The 19,957-nt window shown below is 41.0% G+C and overlaps 1 protein-coding gene across 2 annotated transcripts in view; it reads left to right on the plus strand.

Annotated features, from left to right (window-relative positions):
• The first annotated feature begins 4,675 nt into the window (after positions 1 to 4,675).
• Positions 4,676 to 19,957, plus strand: part of Usp8 (ubiquitin specific peptidase 8) — a 77,023-nt gene continuing 61,741 nt past the window's right edge. The window contains exons 1-3 of one of the 2 annotated variants that reach the window (XM_029562956.1): positions 4,717 to 4,936; positions 17,337 to 17,399; positions 18,291 to 18,456. In XM_029562956.1, the coding sequence (XP_029418816.1) occupies positions 18,353 to 18,456 (104 nt within the window). In that variant the 5' untranslated portion in view covers positions 4,717 to 4,936; positions 17,337 to 17,399; positions 18,291 to 18,352. Of the gene's footprint in view, positions 4,937 to 17,336; positions 17,400 to 18,290; positions 18,457 to 19,957 lie in introns of both variants that reach the window. The other variant, XM_008831802.3, reaches the window with a different exon arrangement.

The raw sequence follows: 19,957 nt of genomic DNA on the forward strand, positions 1-19,957 counted from the left end.
CACCCTATCAAAAATAGCATCCCTCCTGTAGATGGCATTATATTACTTAAGATGGTTAAGAGTCATATAAGAGGGAATAGGGGCTGGAGAGATGGATCAGCAGTTAAGAACACTGCTCTTGCAGAGGACCTGGGTTCTATTCCCAGCACCCACATGGCAGCTACGAACTGTCCTTAACCCCAGTTCCAGGGGAATCCAAAGCCCTCTTCTGACGGCATTGCACGACACGGGTGCCCTCACATGTAGGCAATACGCTCGTACACATAAAATAAAACTAATTTTAAAAAGTCATATAAAAGGGAATAATTGCTGAGAAATTTTTTTACAATTCTTTCTTAAAGAGGAACTGGGTCCAAACACTATATGCATGTATGAATATTAAATAAAATGTTTAATTAAAAAGAAATATGTTCTTCAGATCTCCTTAAAGTGTCATTATAACTAAAATTTAATACCCCCACATACCTAAATATATCATACCTCTTACCTAAAATGTTTGGAACAACAACATTTCTTCATTTGGAATAGTCGTATATATAATGAGATATCTTGGGAATGGAACCCAAGTCTGAATATGGATTTTTATGTTTCGTATACAAACAGACACATACTCTGAAGGTAACTTATACAATACTTCCAGTATGCCTGTGTTTTGACTGCAACTCCATTGTATGAGTTCAAGGTGTAGAAATTTTCACTTGTGGGTTCATATTGGCATACAAGAAGTTTGGGCTTTGAAAAAATTTATTTTTAGTTTTTGTTATTTTCATACAATTCGATGGTGTTTAGATCCCCTTCCCTATCTGTACCTCCCCTTATTGCCTTCCCCCTACCTACTTTAATATCTATATATATCCCATTGAGTCTAATTTGTTTTCCCAAATGTCCTTCAGTGTGGGTCCATCCTCTGGACCTGGTTAACCTACCAAGAGTCCCATGCTTGAAAGAGACTATCTCTGCCCCTCCCAGAAGCCATCTGTTGCCACAATTTCCTTAGGTTGGGTTGGAGTTTCTTACCCACTTCCTCTTGTCTATGCTGGGATTTTTTTCTGGTTTGAGCTCTCATGGGACTTGTGCATGCTGTCACCATTGCTGTGAGTTCATATGAGTAACTGACTGGGTGTCTGAAAAACTGTTTCCTTATGGTCATCCACCATAACCTCTGGCTCTTACAATCTCCCCCTCACCCCCTTCTGCAATGATCTGAATCTTGGGAGAAAGAAGTTTGATATAGGTGTCCTCTTCAGGGATAAGTACTCCGCAGCCTCTTGTTCTCTGCACGTTGACCAGTTGTGGGTTTGTGTTAATCACCATCTGTTGCATAAGGAAATGTCTCTGGAGAGAGTTGTGAGATGCATTAATCTATGGGTATAATAGTAAATCAATGAATCACTTTAAATGATAACTATTTTTTGGCGGGGTCTTTTTGAGACAGGGTCTCCCTGTAGCCTCAGCTGTCCTGGAATTCACTATGTAGACCAGGCTGGCCTTGACTGCATGTGTGCCACAGCATTTGTGTGGAGGTCAGAAGAGAACTTATGACAGTCAGTTCTCTCTTTTCACCATATGGGTCCCAGAGATCAAACTCAGGTCATTAGGCTTGACAGTAAGCACCTTTTACTCACTGAGCCATCTTGATGGCGCTTTTTTTTTTTTTTTTCTTGGTGAGGGGAGAGGAGGCTTTTTGAGACAGAGTCTCCCTATAGCCTCAGCTGGCCTGGAACTCACTATGTAGACCAGGCTGGCCTTGAACTCACAGAGATCTGCCTACCTCTGCCTCCAGAGTGCTGGGATTAAAGGTATGCACCACCACATTCAACCCTTTTTTGGCTTGCCAGGCGTGGTGGTGCACGCCTGTAGTCCCAGCACTTGGGAGGTAGAGGCAGGCAGATCTCTATGAATTCAAGGCCAGTGTGGTCTACATAGTGAGTTCCAGGGCAGTTGGGGCCACAGGGGAAACCCTGCTTCAAAAAAAGACCAGAAAAAAAAAAAAAGCATCTCACTAGGCTGGCCTCAAATTGCAGCAAAATTTCTGCTTCACCCTCCCACATTCTGAGATTACGGGTTTGAGCTACCATGCCCGACTCATATTTCAATTTTTTAGATTAAGGATCTTCAGTCTGTATATAGAAAATACTTAAGTGTGACACCATGCCTGACTGATGATTTTTGTCAAGTAGGAGAATGGGGTTTTTTTTTTTTTTTGATAGACTATGAACACAAAACTTTCTGTTATTGGAATAAAACGATGTATACCACAGACTGTTAGTGACATTGTTTCTGATATTACTTTTATGAGGAAAATCTAATTGAAGCAGAGAATATCCAGAAGAAGACAAAAACTCAAGGGAAAGGGAACTGAAAGATGTAATAACCAGATTAGAACTCTCCAGTCTATATTTTTTTTTAAGGTAGAAGAAGGCCTATAGGTTAAAGCATGAAGGGCTGACAAAAGTAAACATGATTCCTTATTAAACCCTGAAATACAGAACTAGGGGGCAGCTCTAAAACTTTATTGAGGTAAATTTAGGCCAATTAGCTAGCAGTATAACTCTGCATTACAAAACAAAGAATGCATATCATCTTAATGGTGATTTCAAATGTTCTCTCCCACTTTTGACTCTAAGTCAACTCTCTATTGACCAAGGACTTTATTTCCTGAATTTAAAACAAGTGGCACAAAATATGTGTTCAGTAAGTGTGTAATTTTTATGCTTTAAATATATATATATTTTTTTCTGAAACAGGGTTTCTCTCATGTAGCCCAGGCTGGCTTCAAAGTTACCACCAGAAGTTGTCCTAGAACTCATGGATCTTCCTGCCTTTCTCTCCCAAGTGATGGGATTATAGGTGTGTACCAACATGCCCAGCTTTCAGTAAATGGATGTTTAATAAATGGTGAGTTAGCCAGGTTTTGAATTATGCTTATGCTACACGGCATGTGAACTGGAGCTATGGTTAAATAGTGATCACATTTTGGAATAATTAGTGATTCTAGACACCACAGATATACCGTTGTCTTGTCTGTTGTAAGACATAACATACTTGAGAAAGTGTTGTAGTCTACAATACAATTGAACAAGCATAGTTTCATGTAGGTATGCCTGCTTCTTAAGATTCCTCATTCCACAAATGATGAAAAGTTCAAAGTGCAGCCCAAGGTTTCTGTGATTATCTGGAAACATTCTTGCTATTTCTGCTTTCATGTGGCTCAGTTTGGAATCATCTTGTCATTCTTGTGCCTGGTTTATGTCTTGCACCTGTTGTTCCACATGTGAAACTTTTCCTTGGTTTTCTCAAAGGCTCATGCAAATGATTTTTTAGTAAACTTAGCTGATATTTTTGGAAGTGAGAAGCATTCTGTTTAGGGGGGATAGAAGTAGAATTACATCAATAATTAAAATAACTGTAGATGAATGTTAAAAGTACTATTAAAATTTTCTAAGACCTCTTCGTAGATTTTTTTAAAAATATTATTATTGTGGGGGAGGAGGGCATATGGAGGTAAGAAGACAACTTTCGGGAGTTAGTTCTCTCTCCTGACATGGGGGGAGTTGTTCCATGGATCAATCCCAATCATCAAGCTTTCCTGGCAAGCACTTTTACCCACTGAAGCCATCTCACTGGCCCCAGAGTTTTTCATTGATTCTTGCCAATGACTTCCCTCTTCCTCTTACAGTTCACACTCCTGAGTTCTAGGTCAGATTATCAGAGCACTCCAAACTGTTCATGTTTTCTTTGATACTTACTTTCAAATTCAGTTGTTGCTTTTTCTTTCCTTACTCAAATTCATAAAGGTGCTCAGTAGAGAAAAAATGTTTCTTAAAACCATTCCTTTAAAAAAAATGTGATTTTTTTTTGTGAGAAAATGTATTAAGACTATTCAATAGTTCCAAGCATCACAATGTATCTTATTACATCAAGTTTACATGTTTTGTGAAAACAGTATACAATTAAGGCTTTTTTAAAAAATGAAAGATACAAGAATATTTATGCATGTATTTAATTGCAATGGAAAGGTAATTAACGCTTAAAGACTTGGAAGCACTGTGAGCTAGACGTTTTTACTGTTCGTTATAAAGTTAATGGAACCTGTCTAGGTTCGTACTTTATACATTTAGTAGACGTCTCTTCCAGATTTTTCGTACAGGAGACGCTTGGCCTGTCCCTAGGGACAGTCTGCAAGAAACTCCAGCATAAAGAAACTTTATGCCTACACATAATCGGAGCACCCCATTTTTTTCTCCATAAGTGTGCCAAGTCAACTCCGAAAAAGTTCAAACCTCCGTTTTGTAATACTGGCTCTTTAAGGGACGGACGTTAAATGTGTCCGTGCAACGTGTTTATATTTAGGCTTTGGCCAACAGCTCGGTTTTGGAGGATGTTTTCTCAAAATATTGGAGAATATAAATCCCCCTTTCTGTTTTTTTCTAACTTCAGATCTGATTAAAAAATATGCAGTTGAAACGCAATAGAATAGCCCTGCTTCCTCGGCGGTAAGGTGCAAGACATGAAGTGAAACTAGGGTGTCGCTACCACCCGGAAACCAGAAACCGGCAGACTGTGGGAAGTGCAGGCCGGCTACAGGCAATCCCTCTCGCGCATGCGCAGACCTGCTCGGCGCGGCCTCCAGGCACAGGCCGGCCCCTCCTGCGCAGGCGCAGGCCGACTCAGCACAGGCACTCCGGGAGCCGGCCACCTAGTCCTTCCGCACCTTTGAGGCTTGAGCGGTGCGGGCCAGAAGGGAGGAGTCACGTGACGCAGGAAAAGTCACGCTCCACGGTGACGCTCAGAGGAGCGACGCGTCGCCGCGCAGTGCAAATCGGGAAGAGAGGATGAGCTACACTGGCTTCCGTCGGACAGCGGAGGCTCGTCCCCCTCGGTGTTGGGAGATGGGCGGCAGGCGAGGAGGCCGGCGTTAGAGCGCTGTGCTTCGGTGAGTGAGGCCCGCGCCTGGCCTCTGTTCCGGGAGGGCGTGCGGAGGGAGCCGTGGGAGCGTCCGCTGGGGGTGGGACGCCGCGGCCGCTGGTTAGTCGGGGCAGGGCCCGGCTTCCCACCTGGCCAGTTGTCCCCCTGCGGTTGCTCAGCGAGTTTGGTGTGGTTTCCTGCCCTCCGAGGGTGGCCTTGACCGTTTCTCCTTCTTGGACACTAGATCAAACTTTGACCTCCCTTTTCGCTTCCTTGTTCTGATTTTCTGCTACCTACAATCCCAGGCCGTGCTACCATCCTTGCAGTAGTTTCCCCATTCCTCCAGGCTCTAGTCACGCTTGGTTTTATTGAAGTACAAGAATGAATTTAATAAACTCATCACCCTTAAAACTAACGTCTTCAAGTAAGTTTTCTTTACTAAAATGTGCCTTCTGCCGTAGAGTTGTGGCACTGACAACTTATTTTCAACCCTGACTGTACCAAGGGAATTGTCAGAACCCAGAATTGCAGTAATGTGCATTTTTTTCATTAAGCTGCACAGCCCACTCCTACGTTTATGTCTTGCTTTGAGTTTATCCTGTGACCTTGAGCAAGTCAGCCACTTACAGAATGTGTGTCTTAACTCACGATAGTGTTGCGGAGTCTATAAAGAATTCTGTTGGGGTTTGTTTTGTGGGGTTTTGTTTTGTTTTGTTTTGTTTTGTTTTGTTTTGTTTTTGGTCTTTTTTGAGACTGTAGTCCCAGTTGGCCTGGAGCTCACGATATAGACCAGGCTCACCTCGAACTCAAAGAGTTGTCGCCTCCCTCTTCCTCCCGAGTGCTGGGATCAAATGCATGCGCCTCCACACCCAGCAGAATTTTGTTAAAAGTTGTCCAGCTTCGGATCTGATCCATTTTGAACCTGTAGAATGCTATTAATTTTTTAAAAATATATTCTGTATTAAAAATACCGTGTTTTTTTTTTTTTTTAAGTTTACTGCCACTTTGTGAGTAGATTTTGCATTTCAATCTTTTCTGTTTAAGACTCCCTGTTGACTGTCAGTCCTGTTGGGTTTAGATGCCTTATCAGTGGAGTGCTCCCCAATAAGGTGATGACTGTATTCACACGTCTTTATGCCTAATTATAACTAATAATTAGGATATATGTTAATTACATCACGCAGCCATAGATGCTTAAGATATACCTGGTGTTTTGGGGTTTTTTTTTTGCAATATATTAGATGCATCTTTAAAGTTAGATAATAAAGATCCTGCAGTAGTAAAATACCACAAGCCTGTCAGTAATGAAACATTGCAGACATGTATTCTTTGACAAAATAATTCATAAGAAAAACTAAAAAAAAATTTTTTTTTAAAAATTTGGTCCTTTTGAGACAGGGTCTCCCTGTAGCTCCATCTGGCCTGGAAGTGGCTATGCAGACCGGGCTGGCCTGGAACCCACAGAGATCTGCCTGCCTCTGCCTCCCAAGTTCTGGGATTAAAGACATGCACCACCATACCTGGCAAGACTAAAAATATTTTAATTAAAATTTTTATTTTACATGTATGAGTGCTTTGCCTGCATGTGTGTAAGTGCACTCATGTTGTGCAATGCCCATGGAGGTCAGAAGAGGGCGTTGGATCCTCTGGAACTGGAGTTAGGACTGTTGTTAGCTACAACGTGGGTGCTGGGAATTGCACCCAGGTCCTCTGCAAGAGCAGCCAGTGCTCTTAACCGCTGAGCCATCTCTCCAGCCCAGAAAGACTGAAAATTTTTTTTATTTTATGTGTATGAGCGTATTGCTTGTACGTATGTGAGTGCACCCATGTCATGCAGTGCCGCAGAGGTCAGAAGAGGGCTTCGGATTCCCCTGGAACTGGAGTTAAGGGCTGTTTGTAGCTGCCATGTAGGTGCTGGGAATCGAACCTGGGTCCTCTGCAAGAGCAGTCAGTGCTCCCAACCACTGAGCATCACTCCAGCCCCAAAAGACTGAAAATATTTTAAAGATATCTTAGCATTTAGCTTGTTAATTGCTTGAACTTTATTAATCATTATGGGCATTTGTTTATTGCTGTGAATAATGAGGAGAACCCTAATTGTCTTTATAAAATAAAGCAGCTGGACAACAAAGCCAGCACATCAGACTTTCTCATAAAATGTAAACATTATTTATTTATTTATTTATTTATTTATTTATTTTTGTTTTATGTGCATGAATGTTTTGCCTGCATGTATGTAAGTGCACCCATGTGGTGCAATGCCTATAGAGGCCAGGAGTCATTGGCTCTTTTGGAACTGGAGTTAAGGATGGTTGTTAGCCACCATGTGGATGCTGGGAACTGAATCCAAGTCTTCTGCAAGAAGAGCCAGTCCTCTTAACCACTGAGCCATTATGATTTTTAAAGGGAGAAGAGAGTTATTTTGGCTCACAGTTTCAGAGGTGGCAGTCCAACACTGGTTGGATCCAGTGCTTTGAGTCTGAAGTAAAGCAAAGTATCGTGGTGAGAGTGTGTGGCACAGACTGCTCAGCCCATGATGCTCAGGAAGCAGAGGAGGCAAGGATTGTATTTTATAAAAATTTCACAGTTATAAATATATATATATATATATATGTATTTTTTTTTTTTTAAATAAAGTTTGGGGGGCTGGAGAGATGGCTCCACCTGTAATCCCAGCGTTTAGGAGTCAGAGACAGGTGGATCATAAGATTGAGACCAGCCAGGGCTACAAAGTTAGAGGCTGTCTTGGAGCTGGAGACAGATGGCTCAGCAGTTAAGAGCGCATACTGTTCTTGCAGAAGACTGGAGTTTGATTCCCAACAACCACATCGTTGGCTCACAGATACCTGTAACTCCAGCTCCAGCAGGTCCAATGCCTCTGACCCGGGGGCATTGCACAATATGGGTGTACTTACCTACATGAAGACAATACACTCATACACATAAAATTAAAATAATAAATAAAATATTTAAAAAGTTTTGTAGAAGTCAAAAAAGTATCCATTCAAATATTAGTAGTTTATTAAATTAAATTTTTAAAGATTTGTTTTTATTATTTCTAAATCATGTGGATTTATGCAGGTGAGTTTGGATGTCCTTGGATTCCAGAAGAGTGTTGGATCCCTTGGAGTTGGAATTACGGGCAGTTGTGACGCACACAGTGTAGATGCTGGGAACCAAACTCAAATCTTCTGCAAGGGCAGTGTATGCTCTTAACTGCTGAGCCATCTCTCCAGCGCCAGCTCTTACCATTATTATTTACATATTTGGTGTAAGGGCACCCAGGGTATTGCACATGCTCATCAACACACTCTACCATTGAGCTACCCCCTCAGCCTGTGAAGCAAATGGCTTTCAGAGCTGTACCCTATGTAAGACATGTAACCTGTACAAGGGTCCATACCTGCACACATGTATATACCATGTACACACAAATTGTATCCTATATATAGTAAATATTCTAAATATCAATTGTTAGGCAGTTTATGTGATTGTTCTTGGAAACGAGGGCCAATTCCTTTCTTTTCCCTCCCTCCCTCCCTCCTTCCCTCCCTTCCTTCCTTCATTTTGGTCTTTTTGAGACAGGGTCTCCCTCCCTCCCTTCCTTCCTTCCTTCCGTTCTTTCCCTTAGCATTCTAATATCTCTGTCAAAGTTCTTAGAACTCTTTTATTTTATGTGTACTTTTTCCTTCACTGCAGTGATTTCTGTTCCTTTGCTGAATATTTCTTCCTTTTAGATGTAAAAATCAGCTGTAGAAAAACAAGGGCTCAATTCCTTAGTGATTTATTATTTTGATTTTAGTTATATATCCATACTTTTAAAAATTCGTATGTATATATTGAAAATGTCTCACTGTTACCCAGGCTGGCCTCTAACTCCTGGGTTCAAGACATCCTCCTGCCTCAGTCTTCCCTAGTTACTCAAATTATAAATGCATGCCACTGAACCCAAAGCCTGATACCTGCGTTTCAAAGAGTATTGTAGAAGTTTTAAAATAGACCATACAGAAGCAAAGATAATAGAATTATTGTAAAATGTGCCCCCATATACTTGGACCCCAACTTCTGACCCTATTTTCTAAGCTATGGAGTCATTAGGAAGTGGGGCCTAGCTGCTGGAAGTTTGTCACTAGGGGCAGCCCACTGAAGGTTCACCCAGAGCTCTCTGCTTTCTGATCTGGCAGATTAGAGAGACCTCTATACATGCCTACTGTCTTGAACTATGTCATGATTTCCTCTGCTAAGATGGACAGAAACCCCTCTGAAATAGCCAAAATAGATTTTCCCTTAAATTATTTCTGTCAGGCATTTTGTCAGTGACAATAAAAGTAATATGATACCATTTTCAGTGTATTTTGTAATCTCACAAACAATATTTTTAAAATTAACATTTCTGTAAAGATATCTGTATTTAGATGCTGTTCTCTTTAAATTTTTATTTCTTTACTTATTTATTTTTTATTTTATTTTATTTTTTTGTCTTTTTTGAGACAGGGTCTCCTTGTAGCCCCAGCTGTCCTGGAACTCACTATGTAGATCAGGCTGGCCTTGAACTCACAAAGATCCGCCTGCCTCTGCCTCCCAAGTAGTGCTGGGATTAATGTTTATTATTTTTTTAATTTTATGTGTATGCATGTATTGCCTGCCTGTAGGTCAGTGCACCCATGTCGTGTAGTGCCCGCGGAGGTCAGAAGAAGTTGTCGGATCCCCTGGGACTGGAGTTTCGGACAGTTGTTAGCTGCCATGTGGGTGCTGGGATTCGAACCTGGGTCTTCTGCAAGAACAACCAGTGTTCTTAACTGCTGAGCCATCTCTCCAGTCCCTAGATGCTGTTCTTTTATTGTGTACTCAGCATGCTTAGAACTGAGTGAATTACTTTTCTGAAAATGATTGGTTCTTATTTGGAAGCAGTTTTCCCCCAATAGAACATTCAGTGATGTCCAGGGAGTTTTGCTTCTCACAACGGGGAGAAGAGGGATTCTGTTAGCATCTAGGGCAGAGGCCAGAGATGTTGCCAAAGGTCCTACACTGCACAGAGCAGCCTCCCACAACAAAGTTTCATGTATTCGAAATATAAAGCCAAGGTTGAGAAATGCTTTATAAATGGATCAGCTTTAAACTACAGTATTTTTTTTCCTTTTTTTTTTTTTTTTTTTTTTTTTTTTTTTTTGTTTTGCTTATTGGTTGTTTTTTGAGGCATCATCTCTTCATATGGTCCATGCTGGCCTTAAACTTGCCACCTTCCTGCTTCAGCCTCCTGAGTACTGGGTTTGCATGCACGCACCACAATGTAGTATTCATTTTTGACATGATTGTTACTGTTCTTTGGTCAACAGCATTAATGTTCTTCACTTTGCACAGGACAATAGGGGGCTAGTTTGTAAGCAAATGAAAATACTAACTTGAATTATTGAATCACCAAAGCATTGTGCTTAATTTGTTCTTTTCTGCAGTGGCTCTCTAATTATTCTTTTCCATAGTATCATTTCCCTTGTTCCTGTCTGTTTCAAGTTGTTTATAGACAATTTGGCTATCCTGTGGTAATGCTTTTCCTGTCAAGAATTGGCTTTTACTGCTTGCTAAGTTAAATGTAAACAATTCTGGATGACTTCGAAGGTCCTTCATGCTGTGACTGTGTTTCCTTAAGTAATGTGATTATTGCTTTTAGCTGGAAGCTTTTAAGTGTTAACTGAGGATTATTAAGGTGGATGCCAGGATACAGCATTTTATCAGTGGGTTCCACTGATCCAGGAGATTATTACTTAATAATTCCTAATTTGCTTATTTTTCCTCATTGTTTTCCCATAGTAATTTGTTATTTTGTGTTTCTATGTTTTCCATTCTGAAATGCTTCCTTTCTCACCCTGTCTCTGTTTCATCATTTCAAATTGTTATTTAGCCCCAATTCTGGACTGAATGAGAAATACAGATAACAGGCACTATAGGACTCAGGCCAAGAAGTGAACTCCAAGAACTGGAACCCTCAGAAGCAGAGAGGAGAAACTTAAGCTGGCCCATGAAGGCAGAAAGGCCAGCAGAAAACAACAGTACACTGTGGGATGGCTGAAGCTCTCTCTCTCTTTCTGGCTATACTGAACTTGGCTTTCTTTGAGTCTTCCTAGTGACCAGAGTCATATTAATGTATAGAGTAGCAAGTGATTGTTACTTTATTGTTTCATGAGTTTATTAACTTGTTCTTGTTAACTAGGACTTAATACATTTTTTCTGGCTTTTTTTGAGACAGGGTCTCACTATATAGCTCTAGCTGGCCTGGAACTCTCTATATATACCAAGGTGACCTCAGATTTACAGAGATCCAGATGCCTCTGTATCCCAGGTGCTGGGATTAAAGGCATGTACCACCACACCCAGCCTTTAAGGCATTTTTAAAATCAGAATGCCTACTCTCTATATCCCTAGAGCAGTGCTGTTCAGAATCATTTAAGGTCTACTTTACTTCGGTTATGAGACATGGTCTCTTTAAGTACCCTAGGTGTACTGGTTAGTTTTTTTCAACTTGAAACAAATCTAGACATGCCTGGGAGAGGGATCTAAATTGAAAAACTGCCTCCATCAGATTGCATGGGGCCCTTTTCTGATTGCTAATTGATGTATGAGGGCCCAGCCACTGTGGGAAATGCCGTCTTGGAAGATGGGCCTGGGCTGTATTAAAAAGGTAGCAGAGCAAACCAGTGTTCCTCCATGGCATGTGCTTCAGTTTCTGCCTCTAGGTTCCTGCTCTGACCTTCCTTGGTGGGGAACTGATGAAATAAACTCTTTTCTCCTCTGAGTTGTTTTTGGTCATGGTGTTTATCACAACAACAGAGAAACCAAAGTAGATTACCAGGCTCACTTTGACCTTGCCCCTTCTTCTTGCCTTAGAATGTATTGTTTCTTGAGATTTATTCACTTATTTTTTACATTTTATGATTTTTCATTTTATGTGTATGAGTGTATTGCCTGCATGTATATAAGTGTACCTGTGTCATGCAATACCCACGGAGGTCAGAAAGGGGTATCTGATTCCCCTGGAACTGGTGTTACAGACAATGGTTAGCTGTCATGTGGGTGCTGGGAATCGAACCCAGGTCCCCTGTAAGAGCAGCCTTCTCTTCAGCTCCTGATTCACTTATTTTTATGTGTTTGTGTGTGCCTGCCTTAATCTATTTGTACCTCATGTGTGTGTGCCCACAAAGACCAGAAGAGGGCTTTGAAACCCCTGGAATTAGTTACAGGTGGCTGTGAGTTGCCTGATGTCGGTGCTGGGAACCAAACCTGGGTCTTCTGCAAGAGCAGAAAGCACTCTTAACTGTTGAGACATCTCTCTAGTCCCTTGCCTTAGCATGCAAAAGCTTGCCTTAGAATGTAAATCAGTATAGTGCTTTCTGCAGTGAGAAAGTCTTGTTGCTATAAAACCATCAATATACTTAGTTGATTTACATTCTGTAGGAAGCTTCTATTATAGACTAGCAACAGGTAGTTCAACAACCAGTGTTAGTCTTTGGAATACACTTGGAGTAGCACTGCTGTAATGTAATATGAGATATTCATGTTGTTTAAGATTTGTTTATTTGTGTGTGTGTGTGCGCGCGTGCGCGCGCACACACACACATATGAGCGTTTGGTGGCTGAGGGTACCAGAGGGCATCAGATCCCCTAGAACTGGAGTTACAGGTGGTTATGAGCCACCTGATACTGGTGTTGGGAACTAAACCCCTGGGTCCTCTGCAACAACAGCAGGTGCTCTTAACCGTCTCTGCAGCCCCACGTTCCTGTAGCTCAGGCTGACTTGAGTTCTTAGTAATCCTTCCTCACCTTTGGCAAGCACCACCTCTGGATGCTTTGTTTGTTTGGTTTAATTTACATTTAATTTAATTTCTGTTTTGACACATTATTTAGTTTTACTAGGTTATATGCTATATTTGGTTCTACATCTGAACAAATAGAGTCCATAAATTGATGTACATAATTGTTGAATATATATTCACATATATAAATATCTCAGTGGGCTTCTTGCTGTTGCTTTTTCTTATGTTTTTAACTATTGCAATAAAAATACAGAAGTTATGGATTCATTTAGTCATTCTGGCCTTAATTTACTTTCTGTCAGTTTTTGTTGAAGTTTTGGCTTTAATGGCAAAATGCAGAATCACTTATCAAAACAACACATACTGACTTCACATTTAAGTTGGGTATATATTTTTACTTTCTGATTTGATTAGGGAAAAATAATAACCTCTACAGAAATTTGTATGATAGTAGAAGCTGAAATAAATCGTCATCAAACAATGCTGAAATTTTTTTATTTTTACATTTATTTATTTTATGCATGTATGTATGTATGTGGGTGTGTGCCAAGCACACATGTGGAGCTCAGAGGACAACTTGTGGGAGCTGGCCCACTCTTGCTACTATGTGGGTCCCAGGGATCGACCTTAGGTTGCCAGGCTTGGTAGCAAGTGTCCCTACCCACTGAGCCATCTCACTGGCCCAGCTGGAAGTATTTTTAACACTAACATCTTTATTCAACAGTATTATGTATAGTATAGTTAAAACTAAATGTAGTTGATGTTTTGATAGACTTTATCAGAGAAAATTATTACTTGAGCTATTTTTAGAAATCAAGTAAATACAGAAAAGGCAGCTTTTAAAAAGAATAATCTTGATGGGTGGAAGGCTGAGTCAAGAATATTGCAAGTTCGAGGCCAGCCAGGGCTTCCTAACAAGACCCTGTCTCAGAAATATATGTATGCAAATGTGTGTATGTGTGTGTATGTATGTATGTACGTATGTATGTATGTAGTCCCCTTTGTTCTAAAAGCCCTTGCTAAGAATTTTGGTGACATGATGTTGTCCTTGTACTTTGTTTTCAGTTTCTATTCATTTGCCAACTCCTGTCACCCTACCTTTGCAGTGTTTCTTGTATCTGCACCTTCCATTCCCTTTTTGCTGCTCTAGTCATCATCTTGACCTGCGTCATCTTTCTCCACAGTTGTTTCAATAGAGAACTAGTATTTTCTCCTGTCTTCAGTCTTTTTGTTTGCTTGCTTGTTTTTTGTTTTGTTTTGTTTTGGCAGGATCTTCCTATGGCCCCAGCTGCCCTGGACGTCATATGTACATCAGGCTGGCCTCAAACTCACAGAAATCTGTCTGCCTCCTCTTGGTTGCTGGTATTAAAGCCTTGTACACCTGGCTCATCTCTTTTTATATAATTAAAAAACATGTGTACATATGCATTTTGCCTGCATGCATGTAAGTGCACAGTGCTTTTATACAGCTGGGTATATATGACTGAATTTTTTTTTTTTTTTTTTTTTGTTTTTTTTAAGCAGGGTCTCCCTTTACCCCCACCTGTCCGGGAACACACTTTTTAGACCAGGCTGGCCTTGAACTCACAGAGAACCACCTGCCTCTGCCTCCCGAGTGCTGGGACTACAGGCGTGCGCCCCCACGCCTGGCTTAAATTTATTTTTTAAATAGCTAGTGATTGTCTTTTTTAAATTGCCTATGCATCTCGGTTTGCATATTCTTTTTTTTTTTTTTTCTGTCTTTTTGAAGCAGGGTCTCCCTGTAGTCCCAGCTGGCCTAGAACTTACTCTGTAGACCAGGCTGGCCTTGAACTCACAGAGAATCTGCCTGCCTCTGCCTCCTGAGTGCTGGGATTAAAGGCATGCACCATCACACCTGGCTAGATTAATGATTTTTATGTCCCCTTCCCCATTGGCCCCCTTCCTCAGCCACCATTTATTGCCTGTAGCTCTTCATCTTGAGGTGGACCCTATGACATTTCCTCCATCCACCTTGCATGTCAACTGGTTTTGACATTATGCAGATCTCGTTAGACACCGTGCTGTGGAGCTTTCATTGGTGCAGCTTCCCTACCATGTCTAGAATGGGTTAACTAGAAGCAGGTGTCTTGTTCCTCTGGCTCTTACATTCTTTCTGTCCCTTCTTCTAAGATGTTTTCTGAGACTTAAGTGTAGAGGTTGCATTGGGTCACTTAGGGCTAAGCACTTCACAGTCACTTGTTCTGCATTTAACCAGTTGTGGAATCTTGTAATTGTATCTGTTGCAAAAATAATCTTCTTTGATGAGTGGTAAGGGGTACACTTGTCTGTAAATACTGGGATACATATTTAGAATACAGTAAGAAATTTCATTGGTCTAGGGAAGTGACAGAAGCAGTTTCTTCTCTAGGGTCAATGACCTCTCCAGCCATGTGTACTTAGCTATGTTTCAGTACCATGCATGATTTTCTTCCCATTGAGCAGGCCTTAAGTCCACTTAGACAGCTGTTGATGACCCCCAAGATAAAAGTGCCACTAGTACACCAATAGAGAAACAATTTGCTAGGCTGGTCATTGTTATGGTTCATAGACTTTACAGCTGGTTAGTATCATTGATTTTCTCCCTTGGCAGTTTGCATAGTACCTTCTGATACTACCAAAGCTAGTCTTCAGGAAGGAGTTCTGGGAGGCCATCAAGGGCTGTGGCAATAGCCTGTACTATGTTGGGAGTCTCTTGGCCTATCCTGATCAACAACTCAAAAGGAGGTTTCCCATGCCTGGCACTATGATTTTTGCTATTTATTCCCATTTAAAATTTTTTTTTAATGCTTATACTCTGGCTTCCATTCATACCACAAAATCTCCTAAGGATTTATCAAGATGTTCCAAGACTCTGATATTCCAAATTTTTATACTTTTTTGAGATTAAGTCCCTGAACCAATCATGGTGGTGCATGCCTTTAATCCCAGCACTCGGGAGGCAGAGGCAGGTGGATCTCTGAGTTCAAGGCCAACCTGGTCTGCATAGTGAGCTCTAGGCCAGCTGAGGCTACAGGGTGACCCTGTCTCAAAAAGACCAAAAAAAAAAAAAAAAAAAAATCAAGTCTCTGAAGCTTAGGATACCCAAATTCAGGGCCTTCCTCCTGCTTCAACCTCCTGAGTTCTAGCTAGGATTATAGGTGTGAGCCACCACACCCAGCTCCAGATTTTTATTTTATTTTATTTTTTTTTTGTGAGTGCGCCTAAATGTGTATGGATACACATGTGTGTGGAGACCAGAGGTTGATGTCATGAATCTTACTTGATTGCACTCTATATATTGAGGCAGGGTCTCTCCCTGCACCCAGAGCCAAGAGTTCTGCTTGTCTAACTGTTAGAACAAAACAGAACAGCAGGTCAAAAAGGAGCTGACACAGAATTACCCACCAGAATGAGCTTTGTTAGGAGAGTCTCCTGACCACCTCTAGAGGGAGGGGGAACCTCATCATACCTGAGGCAGCACCATGAGGCTTTGAAGAGAGAAAGAGGCTTCCCTTCAAAGCTCAGAGAAGAACTACATTAGAAGAGACAGGTTCAGAAGGGAACCTTCAGATCCCCCAACAAAGAGGATTAAAGGCATATGCTACCACATCTAGCCCAGGATTTCAGACTCTTATGGTTTTTCAGGGGTGGTGGAAAGTTGACACCATGAGATTTAGTCTGGCCAGGTACTGGGTAGGACCATAAATTTTTTTTCAGTTGTGAGGGCAGGGGCTGGACTCCCCATGCCTCCCCAAAATCTGGGTGCCCTAACCTTTACAGCAGGGATTATCAGTTCTTTCTAGGGACAGATTGGGGTTGAGACATTATTTCTCGGGGAGAGAGATGAGCAGATAGTTTGTGATGCTTGCTGTAGCAGCACATATACCAAAATTAAGGGTCTGTTATAAAACACTAACTTGCCCCAGGGATCTGCGTTCTGAGCACTGGGATTACAGGCAGGCCACCTTGCCCATCTACCTTTTGTTTGCTTATTGTGTGACTTTTTATAGGGAGACAGGAACAAATATCTATTTGCCCCAGTTAAGCATTGATGACAGACCAAAGAAATGATTCTACCCAAGGCTAGTATAGTGAACAATCAGTTTATTGGGGCTAGTTACAGGACTAGGGTCATGGGTTACCTACAGGAACATGGATAACTAAGGCTGACGCATCTTCAGAAAGCCCACCCCAACTTGGAGGATGACTCAGAAAAGCTACATCTCTGGAGCTCCCTGCACAGCACACCACTTGGGAGAGTTCTCATCTGAGCAATGTTAACTGCTTATATAACCCTAGAGAATGGCCTTGTCAGTCTTGGGAGTTTTAGGAGCTTCTTCAGCCTGGTAAATTTTGTCATTTCCTGAGCCTTGTAAGATTTGTTTACTTCCTAAGTTTTAAAAGCTTCCCTCTTCCTTCCAGGATGCTGTATTTCAGTTCAGATCAAATCCCTCTCTCCCTCCCCCCCTTCCCCCCTTCTCCCTACTTCTCTGTTCTAAAGGAGAATCAGTTCTCTCCCCTAGTCTGTTCTGCTCCCTCTCTGCTTTCAAGGTCAGTTAGAGAGAGCTGACTTGACCTTACAACTCTCACAAAGTTGAGTCTCCTCCTTCCCTTTTACAGCTGCAAGCAAGCCCAGCCCTCCCAGCCCCGCAGCCCCCACCCCCATCCAGACTTGGACCTAAGGTAACTTTGAATAATATCTAATGGATTTCTACTTTGTAATTTCTGGCACGTAGACTGTCTCCTGGTGTGAAACTCTCTTCCCTCTTCCTCCTGTCTCCCCTCTCTCACCTTTCCTTCATCTCCCCCACCTTCCTTTCTATAAACTTCCCTTCTGTAAGTTACAATACATTGATTGCACTTTTCCTGGTGAATGCATTGTTATGCTCATTGAATTTCTTTCTTTAAAGCTTTTTATTAAATATGTGCTAAGTACATTGTTACTTTTTTTCTTTTTGCTTTGTTTTTGTTTTGTTTTTTTTTTGAGACGGGATCTCCCTATAGCCCCAGCTAGCCTGCAACTTACTATGTAGACCAGGCTGACATCCATCTCACAGATCCAGCCACCTGCCTCTCTCTGTCTCCCAGTGCTAGGATTAAAGATGTAGGTCACCATGCCTGGCAGTTAGAAATACTTTATTTTCTTCTTATGGTGTAAATTTATAAAAGTTAAGTTGTAGACGAGGCCATATATGGAGCAAAGGATACAATTAAATTATGGGTGTTTGGGGATGTTGGGGGTGTGCATGAGCACATGTGCTTGGGTTTGTTTTTTTGAGTACTATGTAGCCCAGATTGGTCTTGAATTCATAATCCTCCTTCCTCAGCCTCCTGATTTGCTAGCCTTAAACAGATATAAATCACCACACTTGACAGTATAGGAATATTTTTGTTTGTTTTGTGTGGGTCGGGGAGATCTATTTTGCCAGGTTGAGAATCCAGTCCACAGCCTGTGCATGAGAGGCAGTCACTTTACTACTGAACTACATCCCTAGTCTTAGTGTTTCAATTTTTTTTTTAACAGCTTACTTATTTTTGCTAATGAGAGTAATTAATGGATTTGTTTTGTTTCAGAAAAGGACTACTTTTCATGAAGGATACCATCCATTGTAAAAATAGAAACATAAACCTTGACCATGCCTGCTGTGGCTTCAGTTCCTAAAGAGCTCTACCTCAGTTCTTCACTAAAAGACCTCAATAAGAAGACAGAAGTGAAACCAGAGAAAATAAGCACTAAGAAGTATGTATTCTTTCCTAGTTTGATTAAATTATTAATTTTATGTCATTTCCTTATTATTCAAATTTAACGACTAGCTAAAGTTTATTTGAAGAAAGATGCCATCACATGAATAAGATCTTCTATAGAAGTTCTTAATTTTGGCAGGATAAATATATGTTTGCTCAATGCAAATTCTCTCCCGACCCCCATGTTTACTCTATGATACATTTAAAAGACAGAGAACACAAAGGCTCAGTCAGAATCATTCAGCCTTAGCCATTTCTTATTCATAAAACAATATATAAATAACTTTTAATTAAAGATCAACTTTATTCTCGTATAGTACACATGTAAGTCTTTGATTAAAAGACTTGCTGTGGGTGCTTTTTTGTCTAGTATTCTGTGAAGCTTTATTTTGTATCAATTTGACATCAGCTTTTAACTTAATTTGCTGTATGAATTTTTATTTTTGATGAACAGTGTATTTACTGACTAAGGCAAACATAGAGATAACAGCTTTCCAACAAGGCTGCAGAATCTGATACTTGCTGAAAATATAATTTTGCTAATAAGAGGTTGTTAAAATTGCTAAATTTTGTAGTTCTCATAGCTTTGGAGAACACTATAAGCTGCTAAGGGAAAACATTGATCGATGGTCCAACCCCAGCTTCAAGGCCTAACAACCACATCAATGACTGGCACAGCAAACAGCGTTGGTGCAGTAGTGGCACTTTTATGTTTTGGGGTAATCATTAGCTACCTAATTGGACTTAAAGCCCACTCAATGGGAGGAAATTTATGTGTGATACTGTAAACATAGTCAAATGTGCACAGCTGGAGAAGTCATAGATCTTAGAGAAAACCCCAAGGCTGCCACATCCCTGGACAAATGTAATTTCTTACTGTGTGCAAAATATGGATCCTTAAATTTACAGATAAATATCCCAGTCACTGCCCATCAAAGAACTTTCTTTTGCAACAGCGATTATTACAGAATTCTACAACTTAAGTCACACACAGAGATTGTCTGAATTGCCCAAACCTAAGTGGCACATCTAGGATACAACTTCTATACCTAAGGCTCACAGAGCATAGAACAAGGGATAAAAAGAACACTAATGCATCTTTCAATTCTTATCACTGTAACTCCTTCATGCAACAGAGGACCAGGAACACAAAAGGTCACAAATGGCCAAAATGTAGTGAATAAGAGTCTGCAAGCAGGGCGTGGTAGTACATACCTTTAGTCTCAGCACTTGGGAGGCAGAGGCAGGTGGATCTCTGTGAGTTCAAGGCCAGCATGGTCTACATAGTGAGTTCCAGGCCAGTTGAGGCTATAGGGAGACCCTGTTTCAAAAAAGACCAAAAAAAAAAAAGAAAAGTTAAAAAAGTCTACAGAGTGTGGGTCCTTGGACAGGACTCCTATATTAAAATCCACCCACCTAGGGCTCAGGTACCACTGTGGAAGAGGGGGCAGAAAGAATCAAAGAGCCAGGGAGGAGGTGCATGACTACAGGCTTCT

Source organism: Nannospalax galili, unplaced genomic scaffold (genome assembly GCF_000622305.1).
Source record: "Nannospalax galili isolate Female #2095 unplaced genomic scaffold, S.galili_v1.0 scaffold735, whole genome shotgun sequence".
NCBI classification, from domain to species: Eukaryota; Metazoa; Chordata; class Mammalia; order Rodentia; family Spalacidae; genus Nannospalax; species Nannospalax galili.